The following is a 14,182-nucleotide window of genomic DNA, read 5'->3' as shown; positions in this document are numbered from 1 at the left end:
CAGCTGACCTGAGAACCAGGAACTCACAGAACTGATGAGTTGTGAGGGGTCTCACTTAACAGGGGAGGAAACTAAAACCCAGAAAACTCAGTGATGGGCTTCAAGCCCAAAGCAACAGAGCAGGATATGAACCCAGGTTCCTGACTCCCAAGTTGGATACAGTCTAGTGTGACTCTCCACTCACCGGTCTTGTTGTCTCTCTCAAACATACAAACATGTTGAAGGCAGGGACCATGTGTGTCATCTGTTTTGTAGTGTCTCAGGGGGCCAGTGACGATCCTGTCTACTCAGCTGCTCCTGTTGGCAGCAGGCGAGGGAGCGTTAGCTGGCTGGTACCTGCAGGCTGCCCTTTGCTGGCACCACTCTCTTTGCTCCTCAGCAGGAATTGATTTTCTACGGTTTATCGCATGCTTGTGTTTTCTTGGCTGTGGGACCTAGTCACCCCAAAGGTGGATGCCTGGCAGGGATTATTCCTGAGGAAGCTGGTACTTCTTACCCCTCAGTAGCTACTCTCCCTTCTCTTATGTCCTTGGAGCATTTATGTGCGATTCTGTTTTCTCCCCCTGTTCTATGCCTTCACTCCCTGGCTGTAAGGAGGGATGAGGTCCAGAGCCCTCGCATGTGTTTGTGCCTCACATGTGGGGTGGCATGCTTAGCATGACCTGGCCTTGTCCTGGTGTATTCAGTGTGGGTGCCGCTTTCCTGGTCTGACCCCACTGGGCACCCATATCCTGAGCAGAGACAGCTGAACCCATCTGGTGATGGGCTCACTCCTTGGAAATCCTTGGAAGGATTCTTCTGCTCAGAGCTTTGTGATGACTTCACAAAGACAACAAAGCAGGGAGCTATGATTCACACTGGACTGAACAGTATAGCATTTCTTAAGCAATTGCCTGCACCGTGAGCGTGCATGACCACAATGGCTGGTTCACAGTGTGTTTGGTGTGATTCGTTTGTAGATGTTTGCCTGTAATCACTCCAAGTCCAGACGCCAAAACACAGCACCTGCATCCTCTGTAGCCCCTTTGTGTTCCTGTGGCTGCTGCCTAGATCCAAGTAGATGCTGGGGACTGAGGAGAGGCGCTGCCCAGGGCCTGTTTTTCATCGGCGGTATCTGCCTGTGAGTGCCAGGAATGGTTTCTTCTTGTGCTGCAGAATTGGTGGGATTGTGTTAACCACCCAGGTTTGGAAGGAGGAGAACTGTTGGGGTAAGTGCTACCCAGAGAGTCATCCCCCAGCATTCCAAGTGAAAGTAAGTCTGTGGTTATTTCCTTTCCCATTTTATCAAATGGTCCCCTGACTACAGCGATCTGAGGGTTTTATTGTTCACTTGTGTCATGCCTGTTTGTATGTAGGCTCAATTTGTAAATAAACACATAAGCACTTGCCTATCAGCCCATCTATTCATCCATTATTGATCCATTGATTGATGGATCCATCCAATAAGGGATGGTACACTTATGAACTTAAAGGGATCAGGCAGGTAAAGTAAATGAAGAAAATGGGCTTTGTAAAGACAGTAGGGAGTGGTGGGGACTGTGGCGAGCCAAAGAGTGCAGTTCGCTGAGCTGCCATCTGCATTCCCTGCCCTCCTCTCATTTTGCTATGTGGCACCTATGGCACAGCGAACCACCTTTACCTCCAGAACATTTGAGTTTGAGCAGCCGGGAGGTGTTTGGTGGGGCCCTGGCCCCTTCAGCCTTGTGCAGAGTCTGCTGTGTAAACTGGGATGTGCGTCAGTCAGGGCTTTTTAAGGTTGCAAATGGCAAGAGACTCAACTTGAACTGATTGAGCACAAAGAGGAGTGCACGGGCTCCTGTTACTGAAAGTGCAGGAGTGTGTCTGCTTCGCTCGGGGCTGGGTGCAGGGGCTCAACGCAGCCATCTGGGCTCCCTCCACCTCCCCCTGCTCACTTCTGCTTTCCTGTACATTGGCTGCTGAGAGCCTGCTTGCGGGGTGTCTCCCAGCAGCTTCAGAGACATGATTGTTTTAGCTTTTCATGCCTAGAGAAAGAAAGCACCCCCTCACCCCAAATTTCCAGGATTGACCCTAACTATCTTGCCTTAGACTTCATGTTCACTCTTAAAGCAATCACTGAGACCTGGGAAAGTGGTTTTCTCATTGGCTGGGCTGGGTCACAAGCTGTCTCTGAAGTTGAGGGGTGGAGTGGGGTTGATTGTATTCCGCTGATGATGGGGGAGAGGTGGGTCCCTGTAGGAAAATGGAGGTGTTGTTACTGGAACGAGGTGCAATGACAGCTAGGCAGGCCGACAGCCCATGCCCACCTCAGGGACAATGGGTTAATGGAAGGTTGGGTGCTTACAATGGCATTGTGAAGCAAGACCCAGGCCACTAAGCAGGACCAGAACTGCCCACCCTTTCAGCCCCATCCCCCCAGTTTGAGTAGCAACCACCTCTGACCTCTGTCCAGCCCCATCAGGCACCGGAGGAGGAGAGCACAGTGTTCAGTGGACACAGACCATCTTGCACTGCCTCCTACACACTTCCTAGATGCTCGGGTCTGTGGAAACCTGGTGGTTACTCTAAAATTTAGAGTTTAGATGGTCTAAACTGTGACTTTTGAAAGTTTTGTAGTTTTGGGAGAAGGCAGTCGCCCAAGAAGGTCCTGAAGTGCCTTTAGCACTCTGAACTTCCAACCAGATTCTGCTGTTGAAGGAGGAGCTGCCAAGATGAAGGGTTTTCTTGCAGCAGTGGGTGGTCTCAGAACTCCACTCCACTGAGTCCAAGGCAGGAACCGAGGTTGTGGAAGAGCCAAACTCGAAGTTGAGAGCCTCTGACTTTCCACCCTGGGCAGACACTGCTGGAAGGGGAGAGGGACTAGGCTGTATCCTCCACAGCTGGCCAGGGTGTGGCCTACTGGGGACCTAGAGTTCTCCACTGAGCTTTGGTCCCGGAGGGTGACTCAGGTGTCATGCCTGACCTTAGTCCCATAGAATCCTCACTGCCGGAAATACCAGCTCTCCAGTTGACAGCTTTGTCCTCGCCATCAAGGCTAATTTTGACTACTTCCTTGTTTGTTTGTTTTGTTGTTTTGAAAATGTGATTACCAAACAGCAGAATACTAAAAGGAAGATAGGAAAAAAGTAAATGGTGCTCATACAAGGATATATTTATAAAAACTGTCAATAAGTAAAAGTCAGCTTAGAGACGAAGTAGAATTGTTGATGGTGGGAAGCTACCACAATCCAGTGAGGTTGACAAGGAAGGACCATTTTCTTTCAATGTCCCTTTTACAGATGTAGAAGTAGTAGTGAAGAGAATTAGCAAGGTCTTGCAATTAATGGGAGAGTTAAGTCTAGAGCCCAGATTTCTAAACAACTACTCTAGTTTTTTCATCACCTCACCCTACATTATCTGTGCATGTGAAACTTTCTTTTTTCACTTGACTAAACTTGGACAAAGAGAATGTTGACTGAGAGAATAAACATAATGCGTCTTTTTATTAGGTGTTTATAACCCAAGCTGAAAATAGTCCTTAAACCAAAGTAACTCAGTAGAATTATGAGAGCTGACATAATTTCAGCCTTCTAGCATGTCATTCATGAATTTACAGTTCTGTCGACTCATTGATTCATTACTTCCTTCATGAAACACTAACTGGGTAACTATTACATGCCAGGCCTTGTCCTGGCTATTGAGGGTCTAAAAGATGAAAGAGAGACACTGGTTTCTGTTAGTTTTGCTGCTTACCAAGACCCTCCCAAGCTGATGGATTCCAACAGCAACCATTTATTTGGCTTACTATCCTATGGGTTAGTAATTTGATCTGGGCTCATTTGGGTGGTTCTTCTTTTCTTGGCTGGGCTCACTTATGTGTCTGTGGTCAGTTGCTTTGTAGGTTGTGGGCTGGCTGATCTAAGACGGCCTTAGCCAGGACGGCTTATCTCTGCTGCATGTCTCTGCTCATCCTCCGGCAGACTAGCCCAAGCTGATTCACCGCCAGGAAGCAGGATTCCAGGAGAGCAGAGAAGCTTGGGAGGTCTCTTGAGGCCTGGACTTGGAACTGGAACAACCAAACTTTGGCTGTTTTCTATTGGGCAAAGCAAGTCCTAGCCTACGTTCAGCTTCGTGAAGGTAGTTTGATGGTCTCCTGTCCATGTGATCCGCTTAGTCCTGTCTCCTACATGCCTTGCTTCTCTTGTCACTTCTCTCCGCCTCACTCTAGCCCACTGGGAAGACCTGCCCTCTTTCCTCCTTCCTGTTCTCTAGTTCTGTCTACCTTTCAGATTCCACCTTCATGAAACCTTCACCGTGATTGCAGACTCAACGGACCTCTCAATTCTTTTTTTTCCTTTTCTTTTTTGGTACGTGCCCCTAGTGGGAACCGAACCCGAGACACTCTGGTCCACAGGTCAATGTCCAACCGCTGAGCCAAACCGGCCAGGGTTCAATTCTTTTTATGAGCAGCAGTACTTTTAGAGTAGTAGCATTTACTACTCACAGGATATTTGAGTTAGGGGCTGAAGATGCAAAAAAATTATCCCTGCCCTGAAGAGGCCTACTTTCTAGGAAAATGGAAAAAATAAACAAAATCTACCTCATAGAATTGTAAGGATTAAATGAATTATTATGCATTAAATGCTTAGCATAGTGTCTGAGACATAGTAATTGCTTCATAAACCCAATATGCCAAAGATTTCATGTGTAATTTAACCCACGCAACAGTTGTGAGAGGCAAATTTGTCTGTCTCCTTTTACAGATGAGTAAAGGGATGGCATTTGCCTCAAGTCATGCAACTATTTAGCAAAAGATCTGAGATTCAAATTCTAAAACATTTTTTTAACCTTACCTGACATGAGGATGGAATCAAATGTGATGAAATGAAAAATAAAGTGATAGAACCAAATGACTCATGAAGTTGTAGTAAGTTAAAATCCTTGTTCCTTTGTGCCCTCCCTCAATTGGCTCATCTACAAACTGGGAAGGCAGAAAGAGTCATGATGAGAATTGTTGGCTATGATCCATAGTCCAAATTGATCACAATACAATTTATTTATTTACCTATTTATTTTTTATCCTCACCTGAGGACATTTTTCGATATTTTGTTCAGATAGAGTGGGAGGGAGAGAGAGAGAGAGAGAGAGAAATATCAATGTGAAAGGGACACATCGAGTGGTTGCCACCCACATGACCCAACCAGGGCCGGGGACAAACTGCAACCAAGGTACGTGCCCCTAGTGGGAACCGAACCTGGGTCTCTCTGGACCGCAGGCTGATGCTCCAGCTGCTGAGCCAAACTGGTCAGGGCAATCACGATACAATTTAAAACAACACACAGATGCTTCTATGAGAACGACTCTCAGGGGAATGGAGCATGAGCTTGCAGAAGAGTGTGGGGGTCCCACACTTTTCTTCTTTCTGCAGAAAATAAGCTGAGATCTCTGTTTCTGGGTCATGTCCAGACTAGGAACTTCTGATCATCAGCCTAGATCTTTGGCTGTTTCTCCTGAGGCACCTTGGGCCTCAGCATGAAACCACTGGTCTGCTCTGGACAGAGCAGATCCTCTGATTCCTGGGGCCTGACAGGGCCTGCTGGTGTTTGCTGTCGGTTAGGTAGTTCACGTCAAACTGGTTTGTTTAGTGACTGGACCTGATAGAAGCAAGACAACAGCCTAAAGGGACTAGTGGGCAGCTCATTAGTTGCCATTTAACAATTCTCAGGTGCGCCCTGCAACAGAACGCACCTCTGGGCTTCTCCTTCAGAGGTGTCCTCGTCCTAATCCCTGGCACCTGGAAATGTTACCTTGCTTGGGAAAAGGGACTTTGCACATGTGATTGAATTAAGGACTTGCAGATGGGGAGATTTTCCTGGAGTGTGTGGGTAGGTGGGCCCAACGTAAGCACAGGTCCTTTTAAGAGGGAGGCAGGAGGGTCAGAGTCAGAGGTGGTCGTGGGGCAATGGAAGCCGCAGTCGAAGTGACGCAGTGGAAGAAGGAGCCACAAACCTAGGGACGTGGGCAGTTTTTAGAGCCTCTAGAAGGAACACAGCCCTGCCGAAAACCTTGAGTTTAGCCCTATATGACTCGTTTCGGATTTCTGACCCCCAGAACCGTAAGATAATGAATTTGTGTTGTTTTAAGCCACTAAGTTTGTGGTCATTTATTATAGCAGCAACAGGTAACCGACACACCATCTTTCCACATGTCCTGTTGAACAAAGCAGAGTTCCAACGACTGAGACTCCTCCTCTCCCAATGCCCTTTAACAAAGGTGACGGGCAGCTGGCTGCCCTCGACCGCCGGCTGGGGAGATCTGTGCTCCGAGTTAGGTTCCTGCAGCGGGGGATGGCTTTGCACTGGACCATCCACACGGGCCATGGTCGTGCTTTAGAGCACAGACCCCAGTGGCTAGATAACTGACGGGGGTGGGGGGCAGTCTGAACCAATGGAGTTGAGCTATTTTATTTATTTTTTTATAAATACATAATTTTTTTTTTTATCCTCCCCTGAGGACACTTTTTGCATTTATCTTCAGATAGAGCGGGAGGGAAAGAGGGAGGAAGAGAGCAAGAGAGAGAGAGAAACATCCATGTGAGAGAGACACATCAAGTGGCTGCCACCCACACAACTCCAACCGGGCCCAGGGACAAATTGCAACCGAGGTAGGTGCCCTTAGTGGGAACCGAACCCGGGCCTCTCTGGTCCACAGGCTGATGCTCTAACTGCTGAGCCAAACTGGCCAGGGCTAAACACAATTTTTTTTTTTAATTTTTTTTTTCTTTTATTGATTTTAGCGAGAGAGGAAGGGAGAGGAAGAGAGAGATAGAAACATCAGTGGGAGAGAACATTGACTGGCCGCCTCCTGCATGCCCCCACTAGGGATTGGGCCCACAACCTGGGCATGTGTCCTGACCAGAAATCAAACTGGCGACCTCTTGGTGCATGGGTCAACACTCCACCACTTAGCCACACCGGCCGGACTAAACACAGTTTTTAAATTTTTATTTATTTTGCTTTTTTAAATCCTCACCCGAGGATATTTTTCCATCTATCTCCAGACAGAGTAGAAGGGAAAGAGAAACACACACGTACATGGATTGGTTGCCTCCCGCATGACCTGGACCAGGGCCGGGGACTGAACCCAGGTACATGCCCTTGACCAGAATGGAACCCACAACTCTTTGGTCTGTAGGCCGACACCCCAACTGCTGAGCTGAACTGGCCAGGGCTATTCTATTTTTTAATACATTCTGCCGCTACTCATCTGTGTGGACAGAGGCCAGTGGAGCAGAGAGTACTGTCTGGGAGTTAAGTCATGAGCTGATGTTTCTGCTGCCGGTGGTGGTAGCGAGTGGAAAGTGGGACCCCACCTCATAGTAGCAACTGCTAATACTGATCTCTCACAATGGGGTTATCTCATCTGTTCTCAGTGATCCTACAAGGAGGGTCTTATTATCATCCCCATTTTACAGATGAGGAAAGTGAAACAGAGATGTCTACAGGTCCGGCAGCAAGCAAATGAGGAGCTGGGTCTCAAACCTGGCATCCTCGTGCCAGAGCCCAGCCCTTCACTGAAATGTTTTCCTGCCTCTCACGGGGTAGCGTGCTTGGAATAAGCATTCCTTACACATTTACTGGCTAAATGAATGAATGACTGTCATTCACATAAGCCAGAAGCAGCATCATGAAACCCCATCCAGAGGTGGCAAGGTAGACCGAGGGGCTGCCAGGAAAGCCAGCTGGACGATAAGAAATTTGCTCCTGCAGTTGCAAAGATAACCTGGAGCTGGCTCGTTTACTTAGCATCTTGCATCTGGAGTCCTCGGCAGGCCCAAATAATTCTTATTGAATTTCCTGGTGTCTTCTATCCAGCAGAGCTCCAGGTGCCTTGCAGGAAGTGGGGATGCTGATCTCTCAGGGTAAGGTCTCCCTTTCTCTGGGGCTTCCCTCACCCCATCTTTGGATGCTGCCAATGGCCCAGCTGGTGATCCAGGTGGAAGTCGGGTTAATTTGCTTTCCTGCTCCCTGAATACGGAAGTGAGACGGGGAGAGAGTGGTGATGGCGATAAACTCAGTGCAAGGCTGCAGGGGCTTTGCCTGCCTAGAAATGACCAGGGTCCCTAATGGACTGGCAGCTGGTGTGGATGTTTCCTCCTTTTTGCTTCCTCTCAGTCTTGCTTTTGTGAGAAAAAAGAGGATTTACCACTGATGAACCAGAGAATGAATAGAAGGCAAGTGACCCCAGCTGTCTCCCCGCCTTCCGTCATCCCCAGGAATGTCTTGTCAGCCTAGAGTGGCTTTGCCCAGCCAGTTCCTGTGGGACGATGGCCTCATGGCTGCTGTCTGACACTTTTTTTTTTTTTTTGTCTCTCCAAATCTTCCTCCAGTTATTACTTCATTTGTAGTGCTGGTCAGAGCGGGGCAGTTCTATTGATTTTCCTTCTTTTGTTCTCAGTTTCTCCATATATTAATTGGGTCTAATCACGTCTGCCATTCTGCTATCTTTAGGGGAGATTACATTTTTGGTGTTTAAAAGGAAGGATAGAGAGTGGTTTTGATTGGAGTGACGGCAGTCTTCAAATTCCACTAGGGCGCAGATTTTAAGATAAAACCCAGTGTTTTGTTTCAGCAGTTCTTTTTCCTTTGTAAAGAACATTCTGGATGTTTTCTAAACAGCCTGTAAAATGCTGGGGGAGCCTTTCACCTAGAGATGTCACATCAGTGACGTAAGATCTGGAGGGAAGGAGGCAGTGGCGGTTCAGGACGGCTCTGGAGATTGGGGCCCCGTCTCATGCTGGGTCGCTGGAAATGGCCTCTGCTAATTGGACCTTGTCCTGTCAGGACACATCAGACAGCGACATGGGATACCCAGGCTCGGTGGGGGAGGGTGCGGGACGGTGCGAGGAGCAGGCGCCACTGCTGCTGGGCCCCGGGAGCGCTGTTGCTGTGGGGAAGGAGAGCCCGCCAGCAGTCATGTGGACTGGGGTCAGGAGGCTGTGCTGAGCTGGTTCTCCAGGAGCCCAGGAGAGCCAGGACCAAAGTGTGAGCTATTTTGGGCTGTGTGGTGGCAGAGCTGGTATATGCGTGTGTGTGTGCATGTGTGTGTGTGCGTGTGTCCTCACAGTGAGGATGTTTGCCTCCAAGAATCACTTCCAATGCTAGAAATGTAACTTTTTCCGCCATTGCCTTTCAGAAAGAAGAAAAAAGCCTTTAGTCTCTGAATGGTGTTAATGGGGAGCACTCGTTTTGGATGCAGGGAGGGGGTGAGGAAGCATAGTCCCCTCCAGGTCTTGCAGCAGGAAGCCTCCCCCCGACCTTGTGTTGCTGCCTGGTCCCTCTGCCCTCCCCTTCAGAGTTTCCTTGTGACTGTCCCAGGCGTGGGGGTGGAGGGTCTGTGCCTGCGGGTATGTTTTGTTGAAATGCTGGTATGTGCCAAGGACAGCACATGGCTCCTGCTGGCTCTGCAGGAAGGAGCAGTGGGGACATGTTCCAGTCCCCTGACTGGTCAGCACTCACTGTGGCCAAGCCATGCCATGCCTCTTGGACAGTGACTCAAGGCAGCATGAAGCCTTCCACACCTTTTCCCTAACCCATTTCCCATTCCTCCTGACCCTCTCCAGGTCACGGGGGGCTTGGCACCTCTGAGCTGTCTGCTTGACTGGGTCTGAGTCTTGGTCCTCCTGTAGGATGAAGGGATTGGCCATGAGGAAGCACAGACTGGTGAGAAATTAAAGTCTGTGGACTTGGAGTGACCTGTAGTCTAATCCCAGCTCGGCCACGGAGTAGCTCTGTGGCTTTGGTTAAGTTCCTTGTCCTTGTTGAACTTCAGTGTCTTCATCCATCAATATCAGAGAATGTAGGCAAATGGCAGCAGACTACTGCACCTGCCCCAGAGCAGCTGATTGACACATGGTACTGTGATCACTGAATCTGCGATGTTGACTTCATCTGAGCTACCAGAACACCATCTGCAGGGTCCCTCCACCAGCCAGCACAGGACAGACCTGACCCCAGCAAATGGGACCCCCGGCTGGACCTGATAACCTCTGGTTTATTCTAGTCGTGGGCAGACCGTTTGTTGTGGTCCCTGCAGCGCTGCCCTAGAGGACCCCTCTCCCTGCAGGGGGTGGGGGGGTAGGCAAAGAGCAGAGGCTGCCAGGGCAAACCTTCAAGCCAGCAAGTCAACACTTATTTATAGGTCTTGCAGGGAGAGCACCCAGGCCTGGAAGTGGTAGCTGCAGGGGGCAGGGGAAGGGGTAGAGACAGTAGTGGGGGGTTGTAGAGGTGAAGAAGCCAGGTGACGTTTGTGTGTTGGAGAGTCGAGGTTCCAGCAGAAGGCAGTAGGTTCAGAGTAGACTGGGGAGTGTTTAGTAAGACGGCTGTTTACAAAAGCATAAGCAGGGAAATGTTCAAGAGGATAGTCCACACCCTGGGGCTAGGTCAAGGGCAGAGGAGAAGGTCACAGGGATTAAAGAGGGTAGCTCTATGGAGAGGACTGCCAGACAGAAGCCGTGACCTTCAGTGGAAGGATGCAGCCTCCCGCAGTGACCCAGCAAAGAGGTGGCTTGGGGATAAACACTGCACCTCACTCTCTTCCTTCTCTCTGACTTGCCTCTGGCACCCACCATTGGCCCAGGCCACCAGAAGCAGGGGGAGGAGGGCAAGTGGCTCACCACACAGGACAGGCTCTTGGAGGCACTGAGCAGGGAGAAGAATGGTGGACAGACGACCTGGAGGGGTCAGTGGAGGAGGTCGGCACAGAGAAGGAAGGGACAGGGGAGAAGGAAGGTTGGGGACATTTGGGGATACATGGGTGAAGACAGAAGAGTTACTGAGGGGACCCACCTAGAGGCTCTGGCAGAACAATTAATTTCATAGACTCAGGGAGGCAGACAGACAGAGACTGAATCTTACCCCACTTTTGTGTGGTCTTGAGTAAGCTGTGTAACCTCTCTAAGCCTCAGTTTCCTCATCTGTAAATGGGAATGATAAAGATGATATTCTCTATCTCATAGTGGGGCACAATGAAATACCGAATGAAGTACTCAGCAAGGTGCCTGGTACACGGTAAAGGCTCAATAAATGGAGATGAACAGATAGAGGGGTTTACATGAAAGATTGTGTCCAAATGAGCAGCCAACATGTAAGGCCCATTGGGGATATCATTTATCCAACTAATATTCAAGGCATGCCTACTCTGCGTCAGGTGCCCAGCGGGAGCCACCGGGAATCCAGGGGTGAGCAAACTAGACCAGTCTTTCTCCCAGGGAGCTTATGTATCTATTAGGGAAAGATAGGTGGAAAGTAAATATAAATAAAATAATTTTTAATGGTTGGCAAAGTGCTAAAAAAGATCATAAACCCAAGAATGAGTGCCGTAGGTAAGTTTGGGGAAGGCCTCGAGGAGGTGGAAGGGAGCAGAGCCCTGAGGTGCAGAAGCAGCCAGTGCAAAGGGGAGAAGAGGGTGCTTGGTCAGGGACCTGCAGATGCAAAGGCCTTGAGGAGGAGGTTGGTATTTCTGGGGTACAGAGGTGGCTTGGGAAGCAGAGCATCAAGCTGCTACTGTTACCAGAAAGGGGACCTGGCCCCGAGCAGATCTGCCAAGGGCTGGCTGGTAGTGTGTGGGTTCTTGACTTCGTGCAGAAAAGGTTTCAAAATTTCGAGTTTAGGAGATTTTGAGGGCACATTTATTAAAGCTGGGGACAGTGAAACAAGGAAGGGCCTGGAGTAAAGAAGCAACAGGAGAGGGACCAGGTGGGGGAATGAGCCCAGGCTGGGCCGCTTTGGCTCACTGAGAAGTCAGAGGAAACGGGGCCTTGGGGACAGGGTTGGGGTTAGCCTGGCATGAGCTGCTGCCACCCAATGTTCCCTGGGTGCAAATAACAGGGGATCCCTGAGGGTTTAGGAGGTGCACGCCTGTGGGGGACGAAGTGGGGGAGGGGGAAGGGAAAGGCACAGGCATGCTCCTGAGAGGGGGGTCTGCACTGGGACCTTCGTTTTGAGGGGGTTTACAGGCTGGGAGTTTAGGGGAGGTCTTAGGGGAGGATCCCAATAGAATATTCATCAGTTTTATGCTGATGTGCCGAAATGAGATTTATTCCCTTAACTTCATCTGTCCTTGGGTGTGGTTGGCAAATGGCACTAATTGGATTTTTGCCCTCTATCTCCCTGAGTAGGGCAATTTAGGCTATTTACCCTCTGGCTAGGGAGAAGTGCAAACCATTTACTCCTAAGTGTCCTGGGTTACAGATGATAGGATTTTGCGATTTACTAGATGGCTGTACACTGCTTGGCTGTGTAACTACCTGCCTCAGTTTACCCATTCCGCTTGCCCTGGCTTACTCGCCTGTCTCCCTACCAGCATCTCCCTCCAAGGTGAACGTGAGGACTTAGTGGAAAGCCCCTAGCCTGGCACCTGTACATTCTCTAGGGCCGTTAGCCTTTGGCTACTGTTATTGTCACTGTCACAGAAAGTATTTCAGAGAAAGGTGGCAGAAATAAGAGGGCAGATAAGTGGCCCAGCACACACCTATGTCGAGGCAGCGCGGAGTGGAGAGGTGAGACTCCGAGACAGGCGGCCTGTTCAAATCCCGACCCGTTCACAGCCTTTGACTTCAGCTGAACTCCAGCGTCCTCACTGGGATAACGGGGGACAGTGCTAGCTTCTCTCTCGTGGGGTTGTCGGAAAGATGAAATGCATTACTATTTCTAAAGCACTTAGAACCGGGCCGGCCCACAGAAAGGGCCGCCTGGCGGAATTGTGTTGCTAAGACTCAGGAGTGCGTTGCCCGCACGAGGAGTTGTGAACCAGGGACTCCGCTCCCCATGAGCGTGCTCCCGGTGTTTCAGGAGATCTTGCACCCAGGGCAGCATATGATGGTTATTGAAGAAGTGGCCAGACCCTTAGTGGAGGGAGGCTTCATTGGCAGGTCAAGCCAGGAGGGTTTGAGGAGGGATGAGAAGATAAAAAAATAAAATAATGCTAACCAGCTCTGATGTCATCAGAAGACAAAAACAATCCAATCGTCTGCCCCAAGCATTGCTCCTGCCCTTCCCATGTAGCCTCTCAAGCAGTCTACACCTCCCCAGGTCTGGCCTCAGCTGGACTCTCATGCCTCTCTGTAAGGGACAGCCTCCTAACCCCTGTCAGCTCCTGTTGAGCCCTTAAATCTGCTGGAAGTTGCTAAGACTCTTCTACCTTAACTTCTCTCATGCCAGAGAGGCAAGGAAAGGTTAGAGGTCAGAGGACAGGAGCTGGGAGGACGGGGGTGAAGGCAGACAGCGCTGTTTATGGAATTAGCCAGAACCCTGTGTGCCTGGCAACTGGCAGATTCTTCTGGTAAGATAAGTGGAACCCTCTGCAAGGTAATTATTAGAGAGCATAAATTCCCCAGATAACCTGTCTTGGGAAGAGATATTGATGGCTGCGGGGCACGTGCTGGAGGTTGCTCTCCTCCACCAAGGCAGGGCTCCTATCCCCCGGCCTCCTCCTCCCTGCTCTTCTTTCTTCTTTGTTGCCTTTCATCTCATCAGCTGCCCTGCCCACCTGTCCTCCCCCACAGACCTCAGCCTCCTGCTCAGGTGGGCTCTTCTGGATGTTTCCTTTTTGGCTTGCCTCTCGGCTGTCTTAGTGACGAAGGTCCCGGAACACAGCACAGCCACGTGCATCCCTCTGGTTCAGCAGGATTGGTGGAAAGGGTACAGCCCCCATGGGGGAGAGTTTCTAAGAATAGAAGGAGGCTCCGAGCTGTGCTTGGGTCCAGGTCCCCAGAATGAGCACTAATTGAGTGCTGTCAGTCAGCATCAGGCTCTGTGAAGGGCCTGGGCTGTACCTGGTCCCAGGGATGGAGACCGGGTAGATCAGGTGCTTAGTGTGAGCACCTGTCTCGTCCCTTTATTTGACTCTGCACGTATTCCATCCGTTGGAATATTTGAGGATAATTCTCTGCATTTGACATTTGAGAGCCTGGGTCTCAGAGAGGTTGAGAGACTTGTCAAAGATATACAATGACTAAGTTCCAGCTTTGAACCGGGACCAAGGTCCAACCGTGATTCCCCTATTAGCCGTCAGGGGCCAACCCTCACACCTGCATTCGTGAGATGCTAGAGGGTCCTTGCCAAAAGAGCTGAGGGCTGCTTCTGTGAGCCTTATGCTGATCCCGATCACTTCCTGGAGAGGAGAGAGATGGACCAGCCAGGCCGGGAGGCAGTGTAGGCGGAA

General features: G+C 50.0%; 1 protein-coding gene across 10 annotated transcripts in view; it reads left to right on the top strand.

Annotated features, from left to right (window-relative positions):
• DPF3 (double PHD fingers 3) overlaps positions 1–14,182 on the top strand; it is a 256,139-nt gene that overhangs the window by 84,027 nt on the left and 157,930 nt on the right. For 6 of the 10 annotated variants that reach the window (XM_036267829.1, XM_036267810.1, XM_036267837.1 and 3 more), the window contains one exon: positions 960–1,120. The exons of 2 other annotated variants lie outside the window; for them this stretch is intronic. In XM_036267829.1, the coding sequence (XP_036123722.1) occupies positions 960–1,120 (161 nt within the window). Of the gene's footprint in view, positions 1–944; positions 1,121–3,860; positions 4,096–14,182 lie in introns of those variants that run through there. 2 more of the 10 variants (XM_036267819.1, XM_036267890.1) reach the window with 2 other exon arrangements.

The sequence above is a fragment of the Molossus molossus genome, unplaced genomic scaffold (assembly GCF_014108415.1).
Source record: "Molossus molossus isolate mMolMol1 unplaced genomic scaffold, mMolMol1.p scaffold_m16_p_1, whole genome shotgun sequence".
Lineage (NCBI taxonomy): Eukaryota > Metazoa > Chordata > Mammalia > Chiroptera > Molossidae > Molossus > Molossus molossus.
Note: the sequence above shows the minus strand (reverse complement) of the source record. Positions and strands in the feature narration are given on the sequence as shown.